The following is a 27,868-nucleotide window of genomic DNA, read 5'->3' as shown; positions in this document are numbered from 1 at the left end:
AGACAGAGCCCGGACTTGAACCAGATCGAACATCTCTGGAGAGACCTGAAAATAGCTGTGCAGCAAAGCTCCCCATCCAACTTGACAGAGCTTGAGAGGATCTGCAGAGAGGAATGGGAGAAACTCCCCAAATACAGGTGTGCCAAGCTTGTTGTGTCATACCCAAGAAGCTTCAAGGCTATAATCACTGCATACTGATTAAAGGGTCTAAATACTTATGTAAATTTGATATTCCCATTTTTTTTCTTCTAAAAACCTGTTTTCACTTTGTCATTATGGGGTATTATGATGTCATTGTGGGGTATTGTGTGTAGATTGATGAACGGGAAAAAACTATTTAATATATTTTAGAATAAGGCTGTAACGTAGCAAAATGTGTAAAAGGTCAAGGGGTTCTGAATGCACTGTAAGTATGAACAAAAAACACATTGCTCCCAGAGTGAGACAGACTTTACTTTCTGTTTGATATATAATGTGAAATCTAGCCAACCGCAAAATGAGAGAGAGAGAGAGAGAAAGAGAGAGAGAGGCTTAAACTTTCTGTTTGATATATAATGTGCGAAAGAGCCAACAGCAAAACAAGGAAACATCTGTGTAATTAATCTTTTAAAAGGGAGAAAACAGTACCAGCTTGATGGAGAATGGAAGCCTTGTGACTGTCTATCTGCATGCTGCTGAATGGACAGCCTGATGGACCCTAGATAATGATCCAAGCTCCTTAATATAATATAAAAGTGTCTTTAATTCAGGCTCTGGTTGAAGACGTACAGGGAGACTGAGGGAGGGCTGGGATGGGATGCCTTGGGGCCATGCAAGTCAAAGCTGTACAGTACAGTGAAAGAGCACCAGCCTTTCCACTAGTCTGTGACTGGACCCCAGCTATAAATCATCCCTGCTGCTGCATCGTTAAAGGAACTGTTTGTTTTTAGTGGAGCTGGACTTACTGTAACACCATCCACACTAAAACCACACCTTTGGGATACGAGGTTGGGGCATGGGGGACGGGGCTGGACTTACTGTAACACCATCCACACTAAAACCACACCTTTGGGATACGAGGTTGGGGCATGGGGGACGGGGCTGGAGCATGGGGGACGGGGCTGGAGCATGGGGCATGTGGGACGGGGCTGGAGCATGGGGGACGGGGATGGACTTACTGTAACACCATCCACACTAAAACCACACCTTTGGGATACGAGGTTGGGGCATGGGGGACGGGGCTGGAGCATGTGGGACGGGGCTGGAGAATGGGGGACGGGGCTGGAGCATGGGGGATGGGGCTGGACTTACTGTAACACCATCCACACTAAAACCACACCTTTGGGGTACGAGGTTGGGGCATGGGGGATGGGGCTGGACTTACTGTAACACCATCCACACTAAAACCAAACCTTTGGGATACGAGGTTGGGGCATGGGGGACGGGGCTGGAGCATGTGGGACGGGGCTGGAGAATGGGGGACGGGGCTGGAGCATGGGGGACGGGGCTGGACTTACTGTAACACCATCCACACTAAAACCACACCTTTGGGGTACGAGGTTGGGGCATGGGGGATGGGGCTGGACTTACTGTAACACCATCCACACTAAAACCAAACCTTTGGGATACGAGGTTGGGGCATGGGGTACGGGGCTGGAGCATGGGGGACGGGGCTGGAGAATGGGGGGCTGGAGCATGGGGGATGGGGCTGGAGAATGGGGGACGGGGCTGGAGCATGGGGGACGGGGCTGGACCATGGGGGACGGGGCTGGACCATGGGGGACGGGGCTGGACCATGGGGGACGGGGCTGGAGCATGGGGGACAGGGCTGGAGCATGGGGCATGGGGGACGGGGCTGGAGCATGGGGAACGGGGCTGGAGAATGGGGCATGGCTCTAGGCCCGGATAAGTAAGTGTGGCAGATAGTTTCTGGAACATATTCTCACGGAGACACACACACACACACACACACACACACACTAGGGGCCTCACGACAGAGTGGTGGGCTGCAGGTGTCACACACATGCACACACAGCAGGAGAGATCCTGGGCCTCTGACTACACCTGGGTGATGCATAGAATCCACTAGCATTACTCTGACAGCATCTGTTTTAAGGCTTGATCTGGTCCTGTGACAGTGTTATGACACGCACCATATTGGTACCACCTGTGGCCATTGGAGATCCTCCTCGCCGTGGCACACTGTGTCTTCTGGAACTAGAGGCTGATGACAGTTAGACGACTGATGACGGTTGAACAACCTACAGATGTTCTTTAGTGTTTGCATCACTGTAGATTTGATCATATGTCTGTATGGCTCTTTCTCATATTGCTGTATCATTTAAAGACACCGAATCTGCAATCTCTGTGTTTTTCTAATTTGAGTGGCCGGTAAGCTGTTATGCTAGCCCTAGGATGTTGTCTAAATCTGACAGGAACCAGAGCACTATATCCCTATGCAGTGGATTGACTGTAGACTATAGGCTTTAGCTGGCTGGTCCCAGGCCCAGTGCAGAGGTGAGATGAGCTGGTCTGATAGTGCAGAGAAAGAAAAACAGATTGGCGGGGGGACAGGGAGGACAGGCCGAGCAGCACTGGGCCTCTGTTAGAGTCTTACTGGGGCGGAAAGCAGACGGGTGAGCTTTGTTAAAGCCAGAGCTGGTCCATTGTGATGAGATTTTCCACTCAGACGGACTGGCATTGTGGGGGTCTGTGTGAACCCCCCCTCCAAAAACACGGATCCTTACACACACTCACTCGTAGCCGCAGACACTTTCTGACACACACACACACACTCCGGTTTGAGCAGGTCAAACCCCTGGAAGGCGGGCAGCTCTTTCCTCACTGGACCAAGCTCCTTTATGAATGTCCTGTCTTCAGTATACTGTAAGTATTATGGAGGCTTGTTTTGTTGTCTTGTAGCAGGGGCAGATGGCGGACACTGCACAGCTCATGCAGGGATAGGAAACTCTGTGTGTGCATGTGTGTGTGTGCCTGCTCCTCTCGCAGTCTGTCTGTCCATCCGTTCACGCGACTGCCTGATTGGCAGGTTGACGTTTATTTGCAAAGAACAGGAAGGCAGACTGTTTATCCAATTCCAATCCATCCCAAAATATACACCAGCTGAGGGGAGGATGGCTCATAATAAATGACTGGAACAGAGCAAAATGGAACACATGGAAACCATGTATTTGATACCATTCCACTAATTCCACTCCAGCCATTACCACAAGCCCGTCCTCCCCAATCAAGGTACCACCAACCTCCTGTGATATACAGTACACATTTCACCTCACATGGCCATTATGCAGATGACGCGTGGTGGGTGTGGAAACAATTCAATTCACTTTTGCCTCTAGTCAATCATAATTCATCACAGAGGTGCATGGGGTCATAAAGGATGATGTACAAACAAATCGGTCCACGTTAAAAACCTAGGCCAGTGTATCCCCATCTGTGGCCCTCGAGTACCCGCAACAGTACACATTGTTATTGTAACCCTGGACAAGCACACCTGATTCAACTTGTCAACTAATCATCAAGCCCTCAGTGAGAGGAATGAGGTGTGTTTGTGTACTGTTGGGGGTACTCCAGGACCAGGGTTGGAAAACACTGATCTAGGCAACAGTAAAAAATAACAAATAAAAAGAAGACTAATTTGGAAACTGTTGGAATACCCGCCCAAATGACCATTACCCGCAGAACGCACAGTGGCTGCAGATATAATTACAGTGACCTATTTCAAAAACAACTTGTGTACCTCTAGTAATTTGATATCAATGGGCACATGTAGTAGTTACAGAAAGTCAAATATATGCATGTACAAAATGAGACCTGGATGGCAGGACAAATCAACGTAACATATTTATGTGAGAAATGGTCTGATATCAAACTATTGGTTCAGACTAGAGGTCGACCGATTAATCGGAATGGCCGATTAATTAGGGCCGATTTCAAGTTTTCATAATAATCGGAAATCTGTATTTTTGGCCGCCGATGATTGACGATTTCTTTCCCCAATTTTTTTTTTACACCTTTATTTAATCTTTATTTAACTAGGCAAGTCAGTTAAGAACACATTCTTATTTTCAATGACGGCCTAGGAACGAGGCAGAACGACAGATTTTTACCTTGTCAGCTCGGGGGATATAATCTTGCAACCTTACAGTTAACTAGTCCAACGCTCTAATCACCTGCCCTACGAGGAGGCTGCCTGTTACGCGAATGCAGTAAGCCAAGGTAAGTTGCTAGCTAGCATTAAACTTATCTTATAAAAAACAATCAATCAACGACTGTCGTTGCTCCAATGTGTTCTTAACCTTAAACATCAATGCCTTTCTTAAAATCAATACACAAGTATATATTTTTAAACCTGCATATTTAGCTAAAATAAATCCAGGTTAGCAGACAATATTAACCAGGTGAAATTGTGTCACTTCTCTTGCGTTCATTGCATGCAGAGTTAGTGTATATGCAACTGTTTGGGCCGCCTGGCTCTTTGCGAACTTATTTGCCAGAGTTTTACATAATTATGACATAACATTGAAGGTTGTGCAATGTAACAGGAATATTTAGACTCATGGATGCCACCTGTTAGATAAAATACGGAACGGAATAAACGTTTTGTTTTCGAGGTGATTGTTACCGGATTTGACCTAAGGCTAGTATTTGACATTTGATAGAGCAGTCTGACTGAGGGTTGGTAGGCAGCAGCAGGCTCGTAATAGTCAAAGGTATATGGTTTAGAGAGAAATAGCAGACGTGTTATAATTCCTGTAATAACTTGCGGCTGAACTTGAAAGGGGTTCCTTCGTTATTTTACCGTTCATGTCTTCCATAGAGAATGTCTTGATCTACTTCCAATCAGGTCTGTGTTTCGTGCATTCTTAAACCGCCTCTGCGTTTTGATACCCGTGTACATCTCACTAGGATAAGTATGTTTGTCAACATATTTTAATAAATCAACTCTACAAAAACAATGATCGTCGCTTATATTTAGCCAATATTGATCAGTTACTTTGTCCTATGGATATCTACACAGTTATACAATTGGCAAGGTGGTGTAAGCTTACACGAAACACAGACCTTATTTTAAGTGAATCTAAAAATATCCTATGGAATAAATGAATGAAGGAACCACTTTTCAGATTTTGCTAGAAATTGTCATGGGAATTATGACTCGCACTGTGGTAGTCAATTCTTACCATGCCCATTATTAAAATAGGATTTCCTGCATATAGAAATTACAGTTTTTGTTTTCAACATTCATCACAGGTAACTTAAACTTTTATTCAAACAGTTGAGAGTATTTGTCTCCTAAGCAGACTCTTCAGTATCATTGTCACTTCAGAGCTGTGTGTGTGTTTTACAGATGGCAGAGAAAAGCAGAGCACCAGTGTGGGACTATTACATGGATTTGGCACCAGAGAAAGCAAGGTGTCTTATTTGTGATAAAGATGTAAGCATGGGGTCAGCATCGGCTAAATCAAAAAATACCACCAACCTGTGGAATCACCTTCAGAACACCCATCCAAAAGCCCATATGTATTATATTAAGTTAAAATAAAAGTGTTCATTCAGCATTGTTGCAATTGTCATTATTTCCAAAAATGTGTATATATATATATACATATTACAAATTGGCCGATTAATCGGCATCGACTTTTTTTGTCCTCCAATAATCGGCATCGGTACCGATGTTGAAAAATCATAATCGGTTGACCTCTAGTTCAGACCTTTAGGAGACATGGCGGACAAACAGGGAATCCAATACATTTCTCTTCTCAGTAATAGATTATCAGTATCTCCCCCTTCTGAGGAGTCTTAACATGTTCCATAGCAATGTATCTCAGAAAGCTGACATTGTGACAAGCCTCCATGAGATGTGCAGCCACAGGTTGACGTTTATTGTCATGAGTCTTGTCCTGCAGGCAGAACTGAGTGATTTCCCCTTGGATAGGCCAGCTGCAAAGACAAAATAGTCTATATTGTAAAAATGCATTAAAAAAAAGGTATTAGCTTTTAAGATTTAGGGTTAGGCATTAGGGTTAGCAGTATGGTTAGGGTTAGGTTGAACATTTGATTACTTTTTGGCTATGTAAGCTAGTGACCACTCCGCAGAGCTGCCTCCTGTACATGATTCATGACTAAAAACACTAACCTGCGTCTGATTGCAGCTGGGCTCATCATGGCCCCTGGGCTGCTTAAATAATGGAACAGAGATCTCTGGAGCCAACCTTTCTGTCAGTGTAATGGAGTGGCCTGGGCTGTGTCACTTGTCTCTGTCCAGTAACCACTTCCAACAGGGACCCATTCACTCCTCAGACTTCACTCTGACAACCGCTGACAGACTCCAGCCCCATGCATGCTATACTCAAGACTCGGATTTGAACCCCTGGTCAAAGTCTTTGGTTAATGACTCGTAGGATTACACAGATAGTGCTGAGACAGATAGCCAGATTTTTTGATGATGACATTTATAGCCCTAATATTATTATTGTTATTGTTCTCGTCATCATCATCTTTGTTGTCATCTTCATCGTGGGCCTTCGTCTTCACCATCTTCATCATCACCACCCTCATCCTCACCACCATCATCATCACCACCACCACCATCATCGTCAGCATTACCATTATCATCATCGTCATTTGTGTGGTTTTCCTAATGCCTTGACCTCACAACTCTAGTTGATCTTACCAACGATACCTAATGAGCTACAGTAACTACCGCAGTGCAAAAAAAACGACCCAGTTTCATAAAGGATGTTGAAGTTGTCTCTATCTCTGGTCCCAGGGACAATATCTCCCTTGGCCAGAAACAATGAGAAGACATCCTGTCACACGGTGCCACACCAGCCAGAGGGAACAGCATTATGGCTGTTGGCTGTGACCCTGCCTCTGTGTTATCACTGGGTTAATCTCGCCGAGCTAGGTGACACTGTGGTGACAGGGAGAGACACACTGCTACTGTAGCTAGCTCCCCTAGCCTGCCAGCCATCTCAGGCCACGCTGACTCTGACTGACTGTATGAAGGGACATGGCAACCATTTTGTTTGAGAGACACACAAACACAAAAAAAAGCATCAACTACTGTATGTGTATGTTCTGTCAACAGTATATCTGTCCTCGTGTGAAACCTTGATTTGGCTTTGTGTTCATATCACTGGCTACATGGGACACTGGGTCACTGCTGGGGGTGTTGCTTTAGTCAAATCCCATCGCTTCCTCTCAGTCATAACACTCACACTGTCGCAAATTAATATCCGGGTCGATTGTGTGCGGGAGAATGTGGTGTGGCAGAGCAATCGTGTGTGTGTGTGTGTGTGTGTGTGTCATATGACGAGAGTGAGAGACATGTTTTTGGTTCTCACAGGGGAATGACTGCCAAGGATGTTGGGATTCTAACTATGAATTGAAGAAAATCTGTCATCTTTTACAATCATCATTTGTCATTTTCAGGAGGTCAGTAGTAATTGAATCAAGTGTGACTGTTTTGTCTAAGCTTCCCTTAACAACTAAACCAGAGAGTGAATCAATCCCAAGAACACATCTCATCCACACACAGTTTCCTCTCTTTGTCCTGCCCTCAGAGACGTGCACAAGACGTAGAAAAGAACCCAAGTCAAAAGAACATATGTCTTGAATTTAAACATTAAAGGCCAACTATTATGAGATTAAATCAGGAACTTGTGATATTCTGTTGAATCTCGGCTCTGTTTTAGCTTCAGTCACGCAGATGTACTTTCAAGTCCTCCGATGATATAGTACCAGCAGGCCTTCTGTGCCAGTGTCTAATCACAGAGGATAATAAGGGCCTGTTGCTTTCCCCTGCGTCCTCCTACCTTGTAGCTCCACCAGGATAACACAGTGAGATAGTTAGAGATTTGACTTGCTACACTCTGTTTATCAACCGTCTATCTAAGAACAATGGGCGAAAGCATGGAAGGAAGGTTTAGGCCTGGCAGAAAGCAAAAAAGCAAAAACAGTATACTTACTTACCCTCCTCTCTCTTTACCCCTAGCCCTATATTGGCAGTGAACAGATATCCCCATTTCAACACTAAACCAGCATTTACGTGGGTTTTGCAGAGCAATTTTTTATTTTTTTTTACTTCTTGGTTTCTCATTGGGGTGGCTATGGTTGACTGGCGGACAAAAGGTTGACTGGAAGTCAGATTTAACCGTTTAATTGATTTTTATATGAGAAATATGGAGTCATATGTGATGAATTATCATAAAAGCTGCGCGGGGCACTGCAGTGAGTGGTGCAGTGATATCTGTACTCGGTACCAGGGGCCCCTTCTGATGAGCGGGGGGCCGTAAAAGGCATTTTATTATGTGGCGAATATTGTTACACTTACAATAAAAATCAAAAGAGAGGACAGAAACCTGCAACAAGTTAGTGCACTTAGAGGAGCGTGTGTTTTAGGGGCATTGGTTGTGGAGCGTGTGTGCTTATGTGTGTTTTAGGGGCATTGGTTGTGGAGCGTGTGTGCTTATGTGTGTTTTAGGGGCATTGGTTGTGGAGCGTGTGTGCTTATGTGTGTTTTAGGGGCATTGGTTGTGGAGCGTGTGTGCTTATGTGTGTTTTAGGGGCATTGGTTGTGGAGCGTGTGTGCTTATGTGTGTTTTAGGGGCATTGGTTGTGGAGCGTGTGTGCTTATGTGTGTTTTAGGGGCATTGGTTGTGGAGCGTGTGTGCTTATGTGTGTTTTAGGGGCATTGGTTGTGGAGCGTGTGTGCTTATGTGTGTTTTAGGGGCATTGGTTGTGGAGCGTGTGTGCTTATGTGTGTTTTAGGGGCATTGGTTGTGGAGCGTGTGTGCTTATGTGTGTTTTAGGGGCATTGGTTGTGGAGCGTGTGTGCTTATGTGTGTTTTAGGGGCATTGGTTGTGGAGCGTGTGTGCTTATGTGTGTTTTAGGGGCATTGGTTGTGGAGCGTGTGTGCTTATGTGTGTTTTAGGGGCATTGGTTGTGGAGCGTGTGTGCTTATGTGTGTTTTAGGGGCATTGGTTGTGGAGCGTGTGTGCTTATGTGTGTTTTAGGGGCATTGGTTGTGGAGCGTGATCGTCATTTTGTGTGTGTATTTGTCAGAGCAGGGACTGGAGAGAGCGTATGCGAGAGAGTGTGTGTGTGTGCTGTGTCAGGTTACACGGCGAGCTCAGCTCCATATTTTCCCTGTAGAGTGTCCTCGGAGCTGACTCTACAGGTGGCTTGTATTTAGCTGGGGCCCCTGGCGATAAGGAGCGCGCGTCCTCACTCTGTGTTCCCTGTCATGTCCGTCTATTAGGTGATGAACGGCCTGCAGGCCTGACTATCAGGTCCTGCACCCTAATGACTTGCCTGTGTTTGTGTGTCTGCTGCCTGCGTGACTGACTACACTTAACGGCGAGAGGGCTTCAGAGCCAGGGGACTGCACGCCAACCATCCAGCCAGAGGCCATTGCACGCACGCACGAACGTACACACACACACACACACACAAACACACACACACACGTCCTCCCCACATCTGGGAGCAGTAAATCTCTGGAGCTTTTCAACGCCACTGCTGCTCTCCTCCCCTTTCTCCACTCTTCCCCTCCTCCTCTACCAGCTGCTCTATCAGTAATTCCCCTACTTCCCCGCTCCGTACTACCCTGCTCCACTTGTCCCCATCTGCTATAGTCCTCTAGCCCCCTGCTCATTTCCTCTCCCTCTGGGTTCTGCTAGAGAAGTGCTGTACTAGTGTGACTTTCCACTGGACCAGCCTCTCTCTCTGCTGCTCTGCATAACATCAGCACCAACACCAGCACCGGCTCCACTTGGAGCCAGCGTTGGACCTGTCACTGATCCCTTTCCATTATCACAGTCAAATAAACAGCCACAGTGAATCAACCAATTATTGGGCATTATCCCTCTCCAGCTGCCTCTTTCTCCAGTCTCCACTGAGCTGTGGCTCTCTTGAAGGGTAATCGCTGCTTGGACAGAAAGCCAGTGATTTCTCCAGCAGAGCATTTTCCTTCTCTGTTCCTTCATTTCGGTTTAATTGTTATAAAGAGCATGTGTGTTTAGGCTCGAGCTGCTGAAAGTTTGGGTGTGGTGGTGTTGCGAGCAATTGAGTCATTTTTCTCCTCTCCAGTCGCACGCTACTCCAATAATACTGGACAGTCATCTTTAACAGATTTTCCTGTGTGACTGTATTGGTCTGCATCCCAAGCCCTATTCCCTACATGGTGCACTACTTTTAAACCAGAGCCCTTACGGACCATGGTCAAAAGGAGTTCACTGTATAGGGAATATGGTGCCATTGGGGACGGGCCCTTGGTTTGCTCCTCTCCTCCAGTCATGCTGTGTATTTCATGGCTGTTCTAGCTGCAGGTGTGTTTATTATAAAGCAGGTGTTGCAGTTCACAGGCTGTGGAGAAAAGGCGTTAAGGCCAATATACTGGAGATGGATCACTGGCTGCTTGGTCTCAATGACGTTCACTCTAACACACACCACTACCACGTAACGCATGTGGAATCATGTAGTAACCAAAAAAGTGTTAAGCAAATTGAGATTTGAGATTCTTCAAAGTAGCCACCCTTTGTCTTGATGACAGCTTGTACACTCTTGGTATTCTCTCAACCAGCTTCATGAGGTAGTCACCTTAACAGATGTGCCTGTGAAATGTCTTTCCTTCTTAATGCATTTGAGCCAATCAGTTGTGTTGTAACAAGGTAGGGTTGGTATACAGAAGATAGACCTATTTGGTAAAATACCAAGTCCGTATTATGGCAAGGACAGCTCAAGTAAGCAAAGAGAAATGACAGTCCATCATTGCTTTAAGACATGAAGATCAGTCAATCCTTAAAATGTCAAGAATTTAGGGAAGTTTCTTCAAGTGCAGTCGCAAAAACAATAAAGCGCTATGATGAAACTGTCTCTCATGAGGATCGCCACAGGAAAGGAAGACCCAGAGTTTCCTCTGCTGCAGAGGATAAGTTCATTGGAGTTACCAGCCTCAGAAATTGCAGCCCAAATAAATGTTTCATAGGGTTCAAGTAACAGACACATCTCAACATCTAATGTTCAGAGGAGACTATGTGAATCAAGCCTTCATGGTCTAATTTTTGCAAAAAAAAACACTACCAAAGGACACCAATAATAAGAAGAGACTTGCTTGGGCCAAGAAACACCAGCAAATGAAATTAGACTGGTGGAAATCTGTCCTTTGGTCTGGTGAGTCCAAATGTGAGATTTTTGGTTCCAACCGCCGTGTCTTTGTGAGACGCAGAGTAGGTGAATGGATGATCTCAACATGTGTGGTTCCCACTGTGAAGCATGGAGGAGGAGGTGTGATGATGTGGGGGTGCTTTGCTGGTGACACTGTCTGTGATTTATTTAGAATTCAAGGCACACTTAACCAGCATGGCTACCAGCCATACGCCATCCCATCTGTGCAAAGCTGTCATCAAGGGAAAGGGTGGCTACTTTGAAGAATCCCAAATATAAATATTTGTTTAACACTTTTTTGATTACTATATGATGCCATATGTGTTATTTCATAGTTCTGATGTCTTCAATATTATTCTACAATGTAGAAAATAGTAAAAAATAAAGACCAACCCTTGACTGGTAGTGTAATTCAATAGCTTTGAAGTTCATTCTTAGATGTTCTATGTTTGAGCTGGTTTTGAAAGCTAAAGTCGAATTGAAAACATTATTGTATTGGCATTGTTGAACTCAATTTTCATAATAGCAAGCTCGGATGATTGTTTTGTTAGCTAAGCTAGCAAGTCTGTTTGTTTGGTTACCAATGTAGCTGCACTAGCTATCTAGTAAACTTGCTAGCTACTTCAGTGGATGTTGTCACATTTCTACTGACAAATGAATACATCTCTAGTGGCAAATGTGTTAAATTATAGCTATGGCATAAAACAGATAATCAAGTCAGAGCTCTATGCCTTCTCTGGAAAATAATGCAACTCAGTGGAAGGTCATTTCCACTCCATTCCATTCTACTACTTTGGCCACATTACCAATGTAAGTACAACATTGTTCTGATAATGTCCACATGTAAGATACATTGTGTACTTTGGTACCGCAGCTTCTCCAATCACTGTTGTCGTAGTTCCCTGTGATTGATGTTAGTACAACTTTGTTCAAATCTCAATGACTTGTCAGCAAGGTTTCACTGCCCACGGAGCTCCTCTCTGACCCTAAATCAAGGTCACCTGTGTTCTGCTGCTGTTGGTTCTGTGGTCAACAGGGGGCACTGTTGTCCTGGCCGAGCCGTCTGGACACTACTACTGGTCACTCACTGTACACTGTGACTGGACAGCCAATGTAAACAACATCTCCTCTCTTCTGAGTCAGTTGTCTCACATCCCCCAGTTCCTTCCATTAACAACCACTTTGGGATGGGATGTAAGAATGTCTCAACAAGAGAGCAGTCACAAGCCTTATCTAATTCTGGTCACTGTGAAAACTGTCACCAGACCACTCCCCCTCTCTCTAGTGGTTTTGACCCAAGCCTTCCAGTGTTGCATCAGAGCACTCCAAAAGGCCAGCCCGTGACCGTGAAAAAACAAATATTTACGTCTACAATGTCAACAGTCTTATGTAAACATTCACAGGGCCTTTCTGACTGGATATGTCATCTGTTGTCTCGCTGTACACGTTAAAACGGCATATCCTGCTAAATCCGGGTCCGGTGAGAGAAAATAAGATCCTCCACTCCTCCCTCCTCGGCTGCCCCTGAGGCTTCTGGGTAATTGCAGTGTTTAGGTCCATGGAGGAGACAGGCGGGCGGCGGGCGGGATGGTCACCTGGGCAGCTAAACAGGTATTTGGATTGCACTGTGTAATTTTCATTTTATACCATGGGACAAGTTAAATATTTGCATTCCATCACAGGCAACTATCCCCCCAACTATATAGCCTTATACAAGCCTAGCACCCCTCTTTTGCTTCTGGCTAGCTTAGAGGGTAAAACCAACCCACCATTATACAATAGTATGATTTCATCTTGTGCTTCATATGATGACATGGGAACAAAATGGTAGTGTTCAATCTCTGGACATGTTCCAAATGGCACTCTATTCCCTACATAGTGCACTTTGCAGGGAATAGGGTGCCATTTAAGACGTGTTCGTCAGGTGTAGTTGAGAGATCAGATCCACCCAGAGGGGGAAGAAAGTCACTTCCTGTTTGGCCTTTGAAGTCAAGCCTCATTTCCTGATGTGGACATTGTACTAGAAAAACGAAGGAAACTGCATGTTGATACACAGACCGGGTTTGATCATTCAGCCGTTTTGTCATTGAGGTCAAAGGATCCTTTAGGATTGCCCGCACATACTGCACATACTGCACTGACACTCCAACACACACACACACACACACACACACACACACACACACACACACAGAAACTCCAACACACACACACACACTCATACTGCACTGACACTCCAACACACACACACACACACACACACACACACACACACACACACACACACACACACACACACACTCACTTAGACACTGCTGCTACTCTGTTTATTATCTATCCTGAATGCCTAGTCACTTCCTACATGTACAGTTGAAGTCGGAAGTTTACATATACTTAGGTTGGAGTCATTAAAGCTCGTTTTTCAACCACTCCACATATTTCTTGTTAACAAACTATAGTTTTGGAAAGTCGGTAAGGACATCTACTTTGTACATGATACAAGTAATTTTTCCAACAATTGTAATTCACTGTATCACAATTCCAGTTGGTCAGAAGTTTACATACACTAAGTTGACTGTGCATTTAAACAGCTTGGAAAATTCTAGAAAATTATGTCATGGCTTTAGAAGCTTCTGATATTCTAATTGACATCATTTGAGTCAAATGGAGGTGTACCTGTGGATGTATTTCAAGGCCTACCTTCAAACTCGGTGCCTCTTTGCTTGACATCATGGGAAAATCAAAAGAAAACAGCCCAAAACATTGTAGACCTCCACAAGTCTGGTTCATCCTTGGGAGCCATTTCCAAACGCCTGAAGGTACCATGTTCATCTGTAGAAACAATAGCATGCAAGTATAAACACCATGGGACCACGCAGGCGTCATACCGCTCAGGAAGGAGATGCGTTCTGTCTCCTAGAGATAAACATACTTTGGTGCAAAAAGTGCAAATCAATCCCAGAACAACAGAAAACGACCTTGTGAAGATGCTGGAGGAAACAGGTCCAAAAGTGTCTATATCCACAGTAAAACGAATCTTATATAAACATAACCCGAAGCCACTTCTCCGAAACCGCCATAAAAAAGCCAGACTATGGTTTGGAACTGCACTTGGGGACAAAGATCGTATTTTTTGGAGAACTGTCCTCTGGTCTGATTAAACAAAAATAGAACTGTTTGGCCATAATGACCATCGTTATGTTTGGAGGAAAAAGGGGGAGGCTTGCAGGCCGAAGAACACCATCCCAACACCATAAGGACAACAAAGTCAAGGTATTGGAGTGGCCATCTCAAAGCCCTGACCTCAATCCCATAGAAAAATGTGTGGGCAGAACTGAAAAAGCGTATGCGAGCAAGGAGGCCTACAAACCTGACTCAGTTACACCAGCTCTGTCAGGAGGAATGGGCCAAAATTCACCCAACTTATTGTGGGAAGCTTGTGGAAGGCTACCCGAAGTGTTTGACCCAAGTTAAACATTTTAAAGGCAATGCTACCAAATACTAATTGAGTGTATGTAAACTTCTGACCCACTGGGAATGTGATGAAAGAAGTAAAAGCTGAAATATATAATTATCTCTACTATTATTCTGACATTTCACATTCTTAAAATAAAGTGGTGATCCTAACTTACCTAAGACAGGGAATTTTGACTAGGATTAAATGTCAGGAATTGTGAAAAACTGAGTTTAAATGTAATTGGCTAAGGTGTATGTAAACTTCCGACTTCAATTGTACATATTTCCTCAATAACCTCAACTACCTCGTACCCCGACACATTGAATAGGTACCGGTACTCCTTGTATATCGTCTGATTATTGTCATGTTATTGTGTTCCTATTTATTTCATTTTTCATCTTTAGCTAAATTGTCTTACTTTTTTAACTCTGCATTGCTGGGAAAGGGCTTGTAAGTAAACATTTCACAGTCAAGTCTATACCTGTTGTTTTTGGCGCATGTGAGAAATATCATTTAATTTGAGTACTGTTTGGGAAGTTTATATAGGCCTACATCATTTGCAATCGGTTATTCACTGTACGACCCTGTGTATTCTCAAACCAAAGATTAATGTTGAATGACATGGGACATTCTAACATGGAACATTTGTATCATTTCTCATTTATTCCAGTTCACTTAAAGTTGGAACCCTTAATGTTGAAACTGCCAAGTTACTTCAAACAACCAACACCGTGTTTTCCCCTCAGACATCATGGCATGCGTGATGGAACAGCAGAATATGTACCACAATGTTTCTAATTAACACACTGCTCAGCTCCATTTGGAGGCTCCTCGTCTCCTTTTTGTCAACAAAACAAATACAATAACAAATGAGCCTGGGACGACCAGTGGCGCTGTTTCACCTTTTGCGGATCTCAACTTTAACTTTCACTAACTCTCATTTGTCAGTCACACAAGAAGAATGTAGGTAACTCCTGAGCTTTGACAATCCATCCAGTGTAAAATGTGAAACGGAGGGAAAGACTGCTCTTTCTACAAGCCTCCAGGGAGGAGCAGGAACATTGGGTTATTGTTTCCAGAGAGGAAATAATCCGTTAATTTATACAACAGTAGGATGTCTCCACTGGTCCACTTAATGTGTGTCCCAAATGGCACCCTATTTCCTATATAGTGCACTACTATGGGCCCTGGCCAAAAGTAGTGCACTACATAGGGCATAGGGTACCATTTGGGATGCTGACTATTTCTGCTCAGAAGCCATTAAGGTCCATTAATTAGTGCTGTAAAAGCAGGGCAGCGTACTCGAGGCCTGGCCCTATCTGGCACACTTCTAGGAAATGAATGGATGGAGTAATAATCATTCGTGGAAATGGAAAAAGAGAATCAGTTGGGAGAGCCCTTGGTCAAAATGTTATGTCTAGTGTTGTGTTTAAATTTCTCGTGAACAGACACATCATCTGTCAACAACTGTGGGATGCGACAACTTGCGAGGAAGGTGCTCGCTAGGGTTAAATGGCGGGAACCACATGACTGAGATTTACAGGCCAAAATCATTCCCATTTCCCGGGGATAAATAACTGCGAGACAAATAAATAAGTAAATAATAGTAAATTATAATAAAGTATTTATATGAACCACATGGTGTGAAATGGAACTGTTAAATTATATAAATAAATGATGTAAATCTGTCTTCTCTACGGCCTCTGCATGATGGATCATCAACGCTCATGGTGGGGACAGACAGCCCATCTCAGTATGAAGTGCAGTTCACAATGAATGTAGACCTGTCATCTCATCATGGTAACTTTTTTTCTTGTGACAGGTAGGCCTACATTTGCTGCAGCATAGCCTATGCTACAGTAATGTAAAGACCGAATACGCGTCTAATTTACCCATCTCCATCTGGATTTCGGGGGTCACTTTATTTTTTGTTAATTGTAACAATGTTTTTTTTAGTTGCAGCTGCAGTTTTAAAACAGCCTATCACTCAAATATCATTGCTTTAAATCAGGGCACGCTCGAGCACTCTCTCGCAGTCGTTATCTCTCTCCATCATCCAAAATAGATACAAAAAAATATAATTTTGCCCCTGAAAAAGGCAGTTAACCCACTGTTCCTAGGCCGTCACTGAAAATAAGAATTTGTTCTTCACTGACTTGCCTAGTTAAATAAAGGTACAATGAAAAGGTAAAGTACAGTACCAGCCAGTTTGGACACACCTACTCATTCAAGAGTTTTTCTTTATTTATACTATTTTCTTCCATTTGTAGAATAATGGAATTTCTTTCCTTCTTAATGTTTTTGAGCCAATCAGTTGTGTTGTGAAAAGGTAGGGGTGGTATACAGAAGACAGCCCCATTTGATAAAAGACCATGTCCATATTATGGCAAGAACAGCTCAAATAAGCAAAGAGAAATGACAGTCCATCATTACTTTAAGACATGAATGTCAGTCAGAGTTAGAGTTACCAGCCTCAGAAATTGTAGCCCAAATAAATGCTTCACAGAGTTCAAGTAACAGACACATCTCAACATCAACTGTTCAGAGGATACTGTGTGGATCAGGCCTTCATGGTCGATTTGCTGCAAACAAACCACTACTAAAGGACACCAATAATAAGAAGAGACTTGCTTGGGCGAAGAAACATGAGCAATGGACATTAGACCAGTGGAAATCTGTCCTCTCTGTCCTTATTTACATAAGTATTCAGACCATTTGCTTTGAGACTCAAAATTGAGCTCAGGAGCGTCCTGTTTCCATTGATTGTCCTTGAGATGTTTCTACAACTTGATTGGTGTACACCTGTGGTAAATTCAATTGATTGGACATGATTTGGAAAGGCAGTTGACAGTGCATGTCAGAGCAAAAACCAAGCCATGAGGTCAAAGGAATTGTCCGTAGAGCTCCGAAACAGTATTGTGTTGAGGCACAGATCTGGGGAAGGGTACCAAAAAATGTATGCAGCATTGAAGGTCTTCAATCACACAGTGGCCTCCATCATTCTTAAATGGAAGTAGTTTGGAACCACCAAGATTCTTCCTAGAGCTGGACGCTCGGCCGAACCGAGTAATCGGGGGAGAAGGGCCTTGGTCAGGGAGGTGACCAAGAACTTGATGGTCACTCTGACAGAGCCCCAGAGTTCCTCTGTGGAGATGGGAGAACCTTCCAAAAAGACAACCATCTCTGACAGCACTCCACCAATCAGGCCTTTGTGGAAGAGTGGCCAGACGGAAGCCACTCCTCAGGCACATGACAGCCCGCTTGGCGTTTTCCAAAAGGCACCTAAAGGACTCAGACCGTGAGAAACAAGATTCTCTGGTCTGATGAAACCAAGATTTAACTCTTTGTTCTAAATGCCAAGCATCATGTCTGGAGGAAACCTGGCACCATCCCTATGGTGAAACATGGTGGTGGCAGCATCATGATGTGGGGATGTTTTTCAGTGGCAGGGACTGGGAGACTAGTCAGGATTGAAGGAAAGATGAACGGAGGAAAGTACAGAGAGATCCTTGATGAAAACCTGCTCCAGAGGGTTCAGAACCTCAGAGTGGGGCGAAGGTTCACCTTCCAACAGAACAACAACCCTAAGCACACAGCCAAGACAACGCAGGAGAGGCTTCAGGAAAAGTCCCTGAATGTCCTTTAGTGGCCCAGCCAGAGCCCGGACTTGAACCCGATCTAACACCTCAGGATAGACCTGAAAGTAGCTGTGCAGCAACGCTCTCCACAGCTATTTTCAGAAGAATAGGAAAAACTCCCCAAATACAGGTGTGCCAAGCTTGTAGCATCAGACCCAAGAAGATTTAAGTCTGTAAGCGCTGCCAAATATGCTTCAACAAAGTAATGAGTAAAAGGTTTGAATACTTATGTAAATGTGATATTTCAGTTGTAGTTTTTTTATACATTTGCAAAAATGTCTTAGAACCTGTTTTTGCTTTGTGATTGCGGGGTATTGTTTGTAGATTGATGAAGGGGAAAAAAACGATTTAATACCTTTTTAGAATAAGGCTGTAACGTAACAAAATGTGAAAAAAGTCTAGGGGTCTGAATACTTTCAGAATGCACTGTATGTGTGTTGGATAAATGGCACAATTGTTTGGTCTTTTTTGGGCTTGGGCTCATTAAATGCCTTTAATGTAGGGCTCATTAAATGCCTTTAATGTAGGGCTCACTAAATGTCTTTAATGTAGGGCTCATAAAATGTGTTTAATGTGTGGCTCATTAGGCTCGGGCTTGAATTTTTTATCAAATCTCTCATCAAATTCAGATATAGGCCCATTTATATGCTTTTATAATACTTTTGAAAACTTCCGGTTTTGGCTGGGAAATACCGGGTTACCCAAGAGAAAGTGATTTATTCTCGGGATGGAACATTTTGTAAAATACCGGGAAAATATTGAATCTTGAATCTTCAGAATTTTGGAAGGGGAGGGCCCATACACTTATCCGTAACTTGCAAAGAGAGGGGGTTGGAGCTTACCACCCTACTTCTGTTCCTCTTCTAGTATCTGCCACCAGACTTTATTTGAGCATCTGACATATTTACCCATTTTTTTAGTTCTGGGTTTCCGAGATATGTGTTGTATTAATCTGTGTTAATAATGTATTGTGGATAGGTCTTCTATTGAGTGGGTGTCTTTCTGTACACACACATGTTAAAATGTGTCACGTGCTTATGCAGATATGTATGTTTTCATGCATGTGTGTGAAATAGAGGCCTTCATGGGTTTGGACCCATTCCCGAAATGAACCTGGGGCTTTCCCACCCGGAACCGATATGCATAAATGCATTTTTTTTTTTTAATATAGAGACACATTTCAAACGGACCGGAGGACAACTAGACCCATTCCATATGAACCTGGTCGGATAATGACCCAGTCCGATCTGATCGGAGTGAGGGAAGCAGCAGAAAAGTACTTTTTTAAGCTACTTTATTAACCGGCGCTGATACAGCATGAGAGGAGGGAGAGTTGCAGCTCTAGCAGGCGGGGGAGGACCATACTGTGAGCGAGGGACTTAGGGAGGGAGAGGTGCAGCTCTAGCAGGCGCGGGAGGACCATACTGTGAGCGAGGGACTTGGGGAGCAGGGAGGGAGGGAGAGGTGCAGCTCTAGCAGGTGGGGGAGGGCCATACTGTGAGCGAGTGACTTGGGGAGCAGGGAGGGAGGGAGAGGTGCAGCTCTAGCAGGCGGGGGAGGGCCATACTGTGAGCGAGTGACTTGAGGAGCAGGGAGGGAGGGAGAGACAAGAGACACCAAGTCGACTCCAACTATAGTAGATTAATAGCTGACTAGCTAGCTAGGCTAATTGAGGCTGCAGCGCTTTCTGATCCTACAGTTACAAATAACACCAACTCCATTCAGAATATTAAGTAGCAGCCTGCCTGTTGGCTCTTGGTCGCTGTAGCCTGTCCTTGTCCTTTAATTTTTTATTCCATCTTCCATGGATTAGATATCTCCTCACTTTTGCCACACGGAGCAAGGTTCTATGACTGTAGCCTATTGCCTCTTTGATGACTTACGATTGGCCAACAACAAGATACACGCTCCACTCTTGTGAAAAGCAAGAGCAGCAGCATAAATTATACAATTTCTCTTTCTCTAATGCAGCAGTGGCGTTTTGAAATGCACGGGCCCTTCCGGACAAGTCAGTTACAATTACACCCGTGACCCGTGACCCGTGACAGATCCCACCCAGATCTGTGACATTATTTACAATTCTGGATACTAAAAATATATATTTTTAATTTTCTTGATAAAAATAGTGCACTGGGCCTTTAATAGTCCTGCATTAGTGAACCAATATAGCCGTCTATAACGCAACACTCCCACCCCCAAAACATTTCCCCATTTCCCCTATGTGTGTGTGGATATGTGTTCAGGGCGTCAGGAATCGGCACACCTGTAGGTGGGTGTTCATTACACGGGCCCCTGAGTGATGGCTTAGCCTATAGGAGGCTGTTGTTCATCGTGATCGCCAACTTAATTAGCTCTCACTCAGAGAGCCTCTGAAGGCAGGCCCTGTAGTGTGTGTGTGTGTGTGTGTGTGTGTATGTATGTGTGTGTGTGTGTGTGTGTGTGTGTGTGTGTGTGTGTGTGTGTGTGTGTGTGTGTGTGTGTGTGTGTGTGTGTGTGTGTGTGTGTGTGTGTGTGTGTGTGTGTGTGTGTGTGTGTGCGCACGCATGTTTGTGTGCAACTTGGCTTTTGTGTGTGGTTGTCTCAAGGCGGTATATAAAATGCATGGTACATTCTCCTGGAGGATGAAACACACACACTATCAGTCCTTGTCCCCCCCCCCCCCCCCTTATCAACAAACCCCCTGTGCATCATATATCTTAGTTAGATGTGCAAATACAATTCTACATCCATCATCTTTGAGTACTGCCCAAATTGCAGCAGTTATGCTTATTGCACATTGCGGTCATCTCGTCCTGAATCTAGAAACATGACTCAAAGTGATTAAAAGTCGACTCATTACTAAACGTACTGTAATTCATTGTAATGACATGAAGCAGCCTGAACCAGAGTGTTTCTCTGGTCTGTTCCTCGGAGATAAGCTGCTTATTTAATGAAACCTCTTCCCTCGCCGGCCGTTTGGCCTTTGGCAAGGAAAGAGCAGGAGAGATGAAATAAGAGGAGAAAAGAAAAGAGAAAGAAAAAGGGGCTGACAAAGAGTGTTTGTAGAGAGAGAGAGAGAGAGAGAGAGAGAGACAGAGAGAGAGAGACAGAGACAGAGAGACAGAGAGACAGAGAGAGAGAGAGAGAGAGAGAGAGAGAGAGAGAGAGAGAGAGAGAGAGACAGAGAGAGAGAGACAGAGACAGAGAGACAGAGAGACAGAGAGAGAGAGAGACAGAGAGAGAGAGAGAGAGAGAGAGAGAGAGAGAGAGAGAGAGAGAGAGAGAGAGAGAGAGACAGAGAGAGAGAGAGAGAGAGAGAGAGAGAGAGGAGGAGGAGGAGGAGGAGGAGTGGAAGGAAGGGGGGGTAAAGGATAGTAGACAGTAGAAAGAGGGAGAGAGATAGAGAGAATGAGATGGGGGAGTCTTGTTCTCCTCTGTCTGTCCTCCCTGCTAATAACAGTTGAGTTTGCTCTCCCCTCCCCTCCTCTCCTCTCCCCCCTGCCCTGCCTGCCCTGCCCTGGGCCGGCTCCAGCTCCAGCTCCACTCACATGTGTTCTGGCATGACTCTGGCTGGGAGCTTGGGGGCTGCGGCCCCCTCACTCCACTCGGCCCTGTCAGGCTCCCAGCCAGAGAGTAATGTGAAAATGTGGCTCGCTGGCGTCCACTTGATTAAGTCCGTCCACGTGTCTGGAGAGAGGAGACAGAAGGTTTAATCACCATGGCCCTGACACTCTCTTCTCCTCCCTCTCCTCTTTTCCTTCATCTTCTTCCTTCTTGTTCTCCTCCTCCTTGGAGCCGGGATTAGTTTTTCTCTGTTTTATTTACTTCTACACTGGTTTTCTTTGTTCATCATTTTTTTCATTTTTTTTCTCTTTTCGCTCCTTCTGTGTAACTGACTTTTATTCTGTTAGCTTTTTCTTCCTGTCTTACTCTTTTTCTTCTTGTGTCCTTTCTCTTGCTCTTTTTCACATAGTGATCACCCCCCCATCTGTCCTCTGTGTGTGTGTGTGTGTGTGTGTGTGTGTGTGTGTGTGTGTGTGTGTGTGTGTGTGTGTGTGTGTGTGTGTGTGTGTGTGTGTGTGTGTGTGTGTGTGTGTGTGTGTGTGTGTGTGTGTGTGTGTGTGTGTGTGTGTGTCTATACCTGTTTGTACAGTTGAAGTCAGAAGTTTACATACACCTTAGTCAAATACATTTAAACTCAGTTTTTCACAATTCCTGACATTTAATCCTAGTCAAAATTCCCTGTCTTCGGTCAGTTAGGTTCACCACCTTACTTTAAGAATGTGAAATGTCAGAATAATAGTAGAAGGAATTATTTATTTCAGCTTTCACTTCTTTCATCACATTCCCAGTGGGTCAGAAGTTTACATACACTCAATTAGTATTTGGTAGCATTGCCTTTAAATTGTTGAACTTGGGTCAAACGTTTTGGGTAGCCTTCCATAAGCTTCCCACAATAAGTTGGGTGAATTTTGGCCCATTCCTCCTGACAGAGCTGGTGTACCTGAGTCAGGTTTGTTGGCCTCCTTGCTTGCACATGCTTTTTCAATTCTGCCCACAAATTTTCTATGGGATTGAGGTGACGGCTTTGTGACAGCCACTCCAATACCTTGACTTGTCCTTAAGCCATTTTGCCACAACTTTGGAAGTATGCTTGGGGGTCATTGTCCATTTGGAAACCCATTTGCGACCAAGCTTTAACTTCCTGACTGATGTTGAGATGTTGCTTCAATATATCTGCATAATTTTCCTCCTCGTGATGCTATCTATTTTGTGAAGTGCACCAGTCCCTCCTGCAGCAAAGCACCCCCACAATATGATTCTGCCACCCCCGTGCTTCACGGTTGGGATGGTGTTCTTCGGCTTGCAAGCCTCCCCCTTTTTCCTCCAAGCATAATAATGGTCATTATGGCCAAACAGTTATTTTTTTGTTTAATCAGACCAGAGGACTTTTCTCCAAAAATAATTATCTTTGTCCCCATGTGCAGTTGCAAACTGTAGTCTGGCTTTTTTCTGGCAGTTTTGGAGCAGTGGCTTCTTCCTTGCTGAGTGGCCTTTCAGGTTATGTTGATATAGGACTCGTTTTACTGTAGATATAGATACTTTTGTACCGGTTTCTTCCAGCATCTTCACAAGGTCCTTTGCTGTTGTTCTGGGATTGATTTGCACTTTTCGCACCAATGTATGTTCCTCTCTAGGAGACAGAACGCATCTCCTTCCTGAGTGGTAAGACGGCTGCGTGGTCCCATGGTGTTTATACTTGCGTACTTTTTTTTTAGGTCTTTGCTGATTTATTTTGATTTTCCCATGATGTCAAGCAACGAGGCACTGAGTTTGAAGGTAGGCCTTGAAATACATCCACAGGCACACCTCCAATTACCTCAAATGATGTCAATTAGCCTATCAGAAGCTTCTAAAGCCATGACATCTTTTTCTGGAATTTTTCAAGCTGTTTAAAGGCACAGTCAACTTATTGTATGTAATCTTCTGACCCACTAGAATTGTGATACAGTGAAATAATCTGTCTGTAAACAATTGTTGGAAAAAATACTTGTGTCATGCACAAAGTAGATGTCCTAACCGACTTGCCAAATCTATAGTTTGTTAACAAGAAATTTGTGGAGTGGTTGAAAAACACGTTTTTATTACTCCAACCTAAGTGTATGTAAACTTCCGACTTCAACTGCATATGTGCATGCACGTATATGGTTTGTGTGTGAACATGTGTGTCTGTGCACAGCAGTGTAGAGGGGAAGAAGGCAGGGAGGGAGTGCCAGGCCAGCCGTGGTGTGTTGTTTTCCCAGTAGATCTATAAAAGTGTCAGGGTGAAGAAATAGAGCATCATGGGCTGAGCAGAGTGGACCGCTCCTGACAGGCAGACAGGCAGGCAGCTCACCACTACACTCCGTTAAGACACTCCCACCTCGCTTGTCCTCCCACCCCCTTTTTCTGAGATATAAACAGCACCTTAGTTCAACTCCCAAAAAGTCAACTTTGTTTTTTCTTGACACTTTTAAAAACTTGTTTGATTTTTTTTCTTTTAATTTTGAATTGTTGATGGATGTTTCTATCATTGCAGACACTTTCTCTCTAGAGCCCCGTAGGATTTCTTTTCCACTCAATAGTAAAACTTTATTTCATAGGTGAGACCAGAACTGGAGAATTCCTAACTTTACGTTCAGTAGGAGATGGAAGGGAAACTATATGGATTGTTTTGAATTCATTGCAGTTTCACCATGTCTGCCTGTCCTTGAGCAGCCAGAGCTGCAATAAAGTGCTTGTGATGAATGGGTTGTGATGGGTACGTTTAAGTCCAGGACCTGGGGTATAATACATACTGTACGTTCATCGTTTCCTATACAGTTCATGTATAATGCTTTTCATGGCGCCACTATTCCACATGATGAATTACTTTATTTCATGGTTAAATGAGTTCATATTATGTTTCCAAAAGAGCTCACTAACTTATATTACCGAAAATATACATCACATTACAATATTCATTGCATCTGAAGCCAAAATAGTTTAGTATACCCATATCTCCAAACACATCCATTACATTATGATACTTATCGCATTAGTAGCTATGTGACACTGAGCTCCACCTGTGTTGCCACGTCACTCTCATCCAAAACCAACATGCCCCTTTATTCTAATCCACCTGGGCTGACCTTAGCCCAAGACTGTGGACAGGGCCCTCTTGTGTCGCTGGCTTGATCTGGCACACGCACACACACCCTTCTCCATAATCTGTTCACACACACACCTTAGGAGTGCTACTCTCCATCTTAGCGAGGCCTATAGCGAATGGCGTTAGCAGACAGCAGCAGATGCGTTGAAATGCGGGCCCTTCTCCCATCCATCACACGCTGTCATTACCCCGGCACAGCTAGGCCGCTAGCTAAATGATTCTATTAGCGCTGGCCCCTCAAAGCCCCCACTGTTCCCCCTGTCTCTACAATGTGTCCCTGCTATCCAACCCATGCGTTGATAATTTGCTTGGAGAAATTGGCCCTGGACAAGCCTCCAATTATGGCATAGCACCCTGTTCTGTTCCCAGATCCTCATTCCAGATAACTGCTTGCATTGCTGCTGCTTTGAAACCACGAATGTATCCTTCTTCTTTCTCTCCCTCTCGCCCTCTTTCAATCTTCTCAGTCTTCTCCTCCTCTGGGAAGTGTAAATATTGCAGTGACAGGCAGTCAGCTTCGTATCACGCTGAAATGAGGTGAACCGTTTACACAGAAATCAGCTGATCTCATATTAAACCTTTTTATGGTGAATAAATGCCATTTGTAGGGATGTCAGTGCAGTGAATGTTCTCCTTGGGGCTTCATGTCTCATAGCGGTTCCATGTGACTCACAGAACCAACATACACAGAGTGTACAAAACATTAAGAATACCTTCCTAATATTGAGTTGCACCCCCCCCCCCCCCCCCCCTCCGCTTTTACCCTCAAAACAGCCTCTCAATTTGTCAGGGCATGGACTCTAAAAGATGTCGAAAGCGTTCCACAGGGATGCTGACCCATGTTGACTCCAATGCCTCCAACAGTTGTGTCAAATTGACTGGAGGTCCGTTTGGTGGAGGACCATTCTTGATACACACGGGAAACTGTTGAGCGTGAAAAACCCAGCAACACTTCAGTTCTTGACACAAACCGGTGCGCCTGGCACCTACTAACATACCCCGCTCAAAAGCGCTTAAATCTTTTGTTTTGACCATTCACCCTCTAAATGGCACACATACATAAACCATGTCCCAATTGTCTCAAGGCTTAAAAATCCTTCTTTAACCTGTGTCCTCCCCTTCATCTACACTGATTGAAGTGGATTTAAGTGACATCAGTACAGGATCATAGCTTCACCTGAATTCAGCTGGTCAGTCTGTCATGGAAAGGTGTTCATAATGTTTTGTGCACTCAGTGTATATTGAGACTTTTTTGTACTATGTTGTGGTACAACATAGGATATTTGCCTTCTCATCTTAACAGTTATGTTTTGTGTGAGATTTGTAGTGCTTTCAGAAAGTATTCACACCCCTTGACTTTATCCACGTTTTGTTGTGTTACAGCCGGAATATATCAAATGTAGATTTGTTTTGTCACTGGCCTACACACAATATACCCCATGATATCAAAGTGTTTAAAAAACAACATTTTTTACAAATTAATTTAAAATGAAAATCTGAAATGTCTTGAGTTAGTAAGTGTTCAACCCCTTTGTTATGGCAAGCCTAAATAAGTTCAGGAGTAAAAAATGTGCTAAACAAGTCACTTAATAAGTTGCATGGACTCACTCTCTGTGCAATAATAGTGTTTGACATCCTTTTTTTTTATGTCTACCACATCTTTGTACCCAACAATTATCTGTAAGGTCTCTCAGTCAAGCAGTGGATTTCAAACACAGATTCAACCATAAAAACCAGGGAGGTTTTTCAATGTCTCACAAAGAAGGGCATCTATTGGTAGATGGGTAGAAAAAACAATAGACATTGAATATCTCTCTGGTAAAGTTATGAATTACATTTTATTGTACCAGTACACCCAGTCACTGTAAAGATACAGGCATCCTTCCAAACTAAGTTGCCGGAGAGGAAGGAAACTGCTCAGAGATTTCACCATCAGGCCAATGATTAAAACAGCTGTAGAGTTTAATGGCTGTGATAGGATAAAACTGAGGATGGATCAACAACATTGTAGGAACTCTACAATACTAACCTAATTGACAGTGTGAAAAGAAGGAAGCTTGTACAGCATAAAAAATATTCCAAAACATGGATCCTGTTTGCTACAAGGCAATACTGCAAAAAGTGTGGCAAAGCAATTCAGTTTTCGTACTGAATACAAAGTGTTATGTTTTGGGCAAATCCAATTCAACACGTTACTGAGTACCACTCTCTATATTCAAGCATAGTGGTGGCTGCATCATGTTATGTTATGCTTGTAATCATTAAGGACAGGCAAAATCCTAGAGGAAAACTTGGTTCAGACTGCTTTCCACCAGACACTAGGAGACATATTCACCTTTCAGCAGGACAATAACCATATATATAACCACACAATGCCAAGTTGCTTACCAAGAAGACAGTGAATGTTCCTGAGTAGCTGAGTTACAGTTTTGACTTAAATGTACTTGAAAATCTATAGCAGTTATCAATAACCAATTTGACAGAGTTTGAAGAATTTTGAAAAGATTAATGGGCAAATGTTGCACAATCCATGTGTGGAAAGCTCTTAGAGACTTGTCCAGAAAGACTCACAGGTGTAATCGCTGCCAAAGGTGCTTCTACAAAGTATTGGCTCGGGGGTGTGAATGCTTATGTAAATGAGATATTTCTGTATTTCATTTTCAAACGTTTGCTAAAAATCCTAAAAACACGTTTTCCCTTTTGTCATGATGTTGTAGTGTGTGTAGATGAGTGAGATGTTTTATTCATTCAATCCATTTTGAATTCAGGCTGTAACACAACAAAATGTGGATTAAGTCGAGGGGTATGAAAACTTTATGACGGCACATTACACATAGAATCTCCCTGCTCAATACGAGAAATGCAACAAAGCAAAAGTAGAATGATTTTATGCCCTAGATGAGAATGCATGCTAGCTATGAAAATGATGT

General features: G+C 43.8%; 2 protein-coding genes across 2 annotated transcripts in view; one reads left to right on the top strand and one right to left on the bottom strand.

Annotated features, from left to right (window-relative positions):
• LOC116356395 (vegetative cell wall protein gp1-like) overlaps positions 1-6,597 on the bottom strand; it is a 58,277-nt gene extending 51,680 nt beyond the window's left edge. The window contains exons 1-5 of the mRNA XM_031802188.1: positions 6,411-6,597; positions 1,598-1,834; positions 1,392-1,495; positions 1,186-1,306; positions 1,046-1,080 (exon numbers count right to left, since the gene is read on the bottom strand). Of these exons, the coding sequence (XP_031658048.1) occupies positions 1,046-1,080; positions 1,186-1,306; positions 1,392-1,495; positions 1,598-1,834; positions 6,411-6,597 (684 nt within the window). The remainder of the gene's footprint in view (positions 1-1,045; positions 1,081-1,185; positions 1,307-1,391; positions 1,496-1,597; positions 1,835-6,410) is intronic.
• A 5,959-nt stretch (positions 6,598-12,556) lies between these two features.
• Positions 12,557-27,868, top strand: part of LOC109866798 (potassium voltage-gated channel subfamily KQT member 1-like) — a 125,169-nt gene continuing 109,857 nt past the window's right edge. The window contains exon 1 of the mRNA XM_020455638.2: positions 12,557-12,784. Coding sequence (XP_020311227.1) covers positions 12,732-12,784 — 53 coding nt within the window. The 5' untranslated portion in view covers positions 12,557-12,731. The remainder of the gene's footprint in view (positions 12,785-27,868) is intronic.

Source organism: Oncorhynchus kisutch, linkage group LG22 (assembly GCF_002021735.2).
Source record: "Oncorhynchus kisutch isolate 150728-3 linkage group LG22, Okis_V2, whole genome shotgun sequence".
Lineage (NCBI taxonomy): Eukaryota > Metazoa > Chordata > Actinopteri > Salmoniformes > Salmonidae > Oncorhynchus > Oncorhynchus kisutch.
Note: the sequence above shows the minus strand (reverse complement) of the source record. Positions and strands in the feature narration are given on the sequence as shown.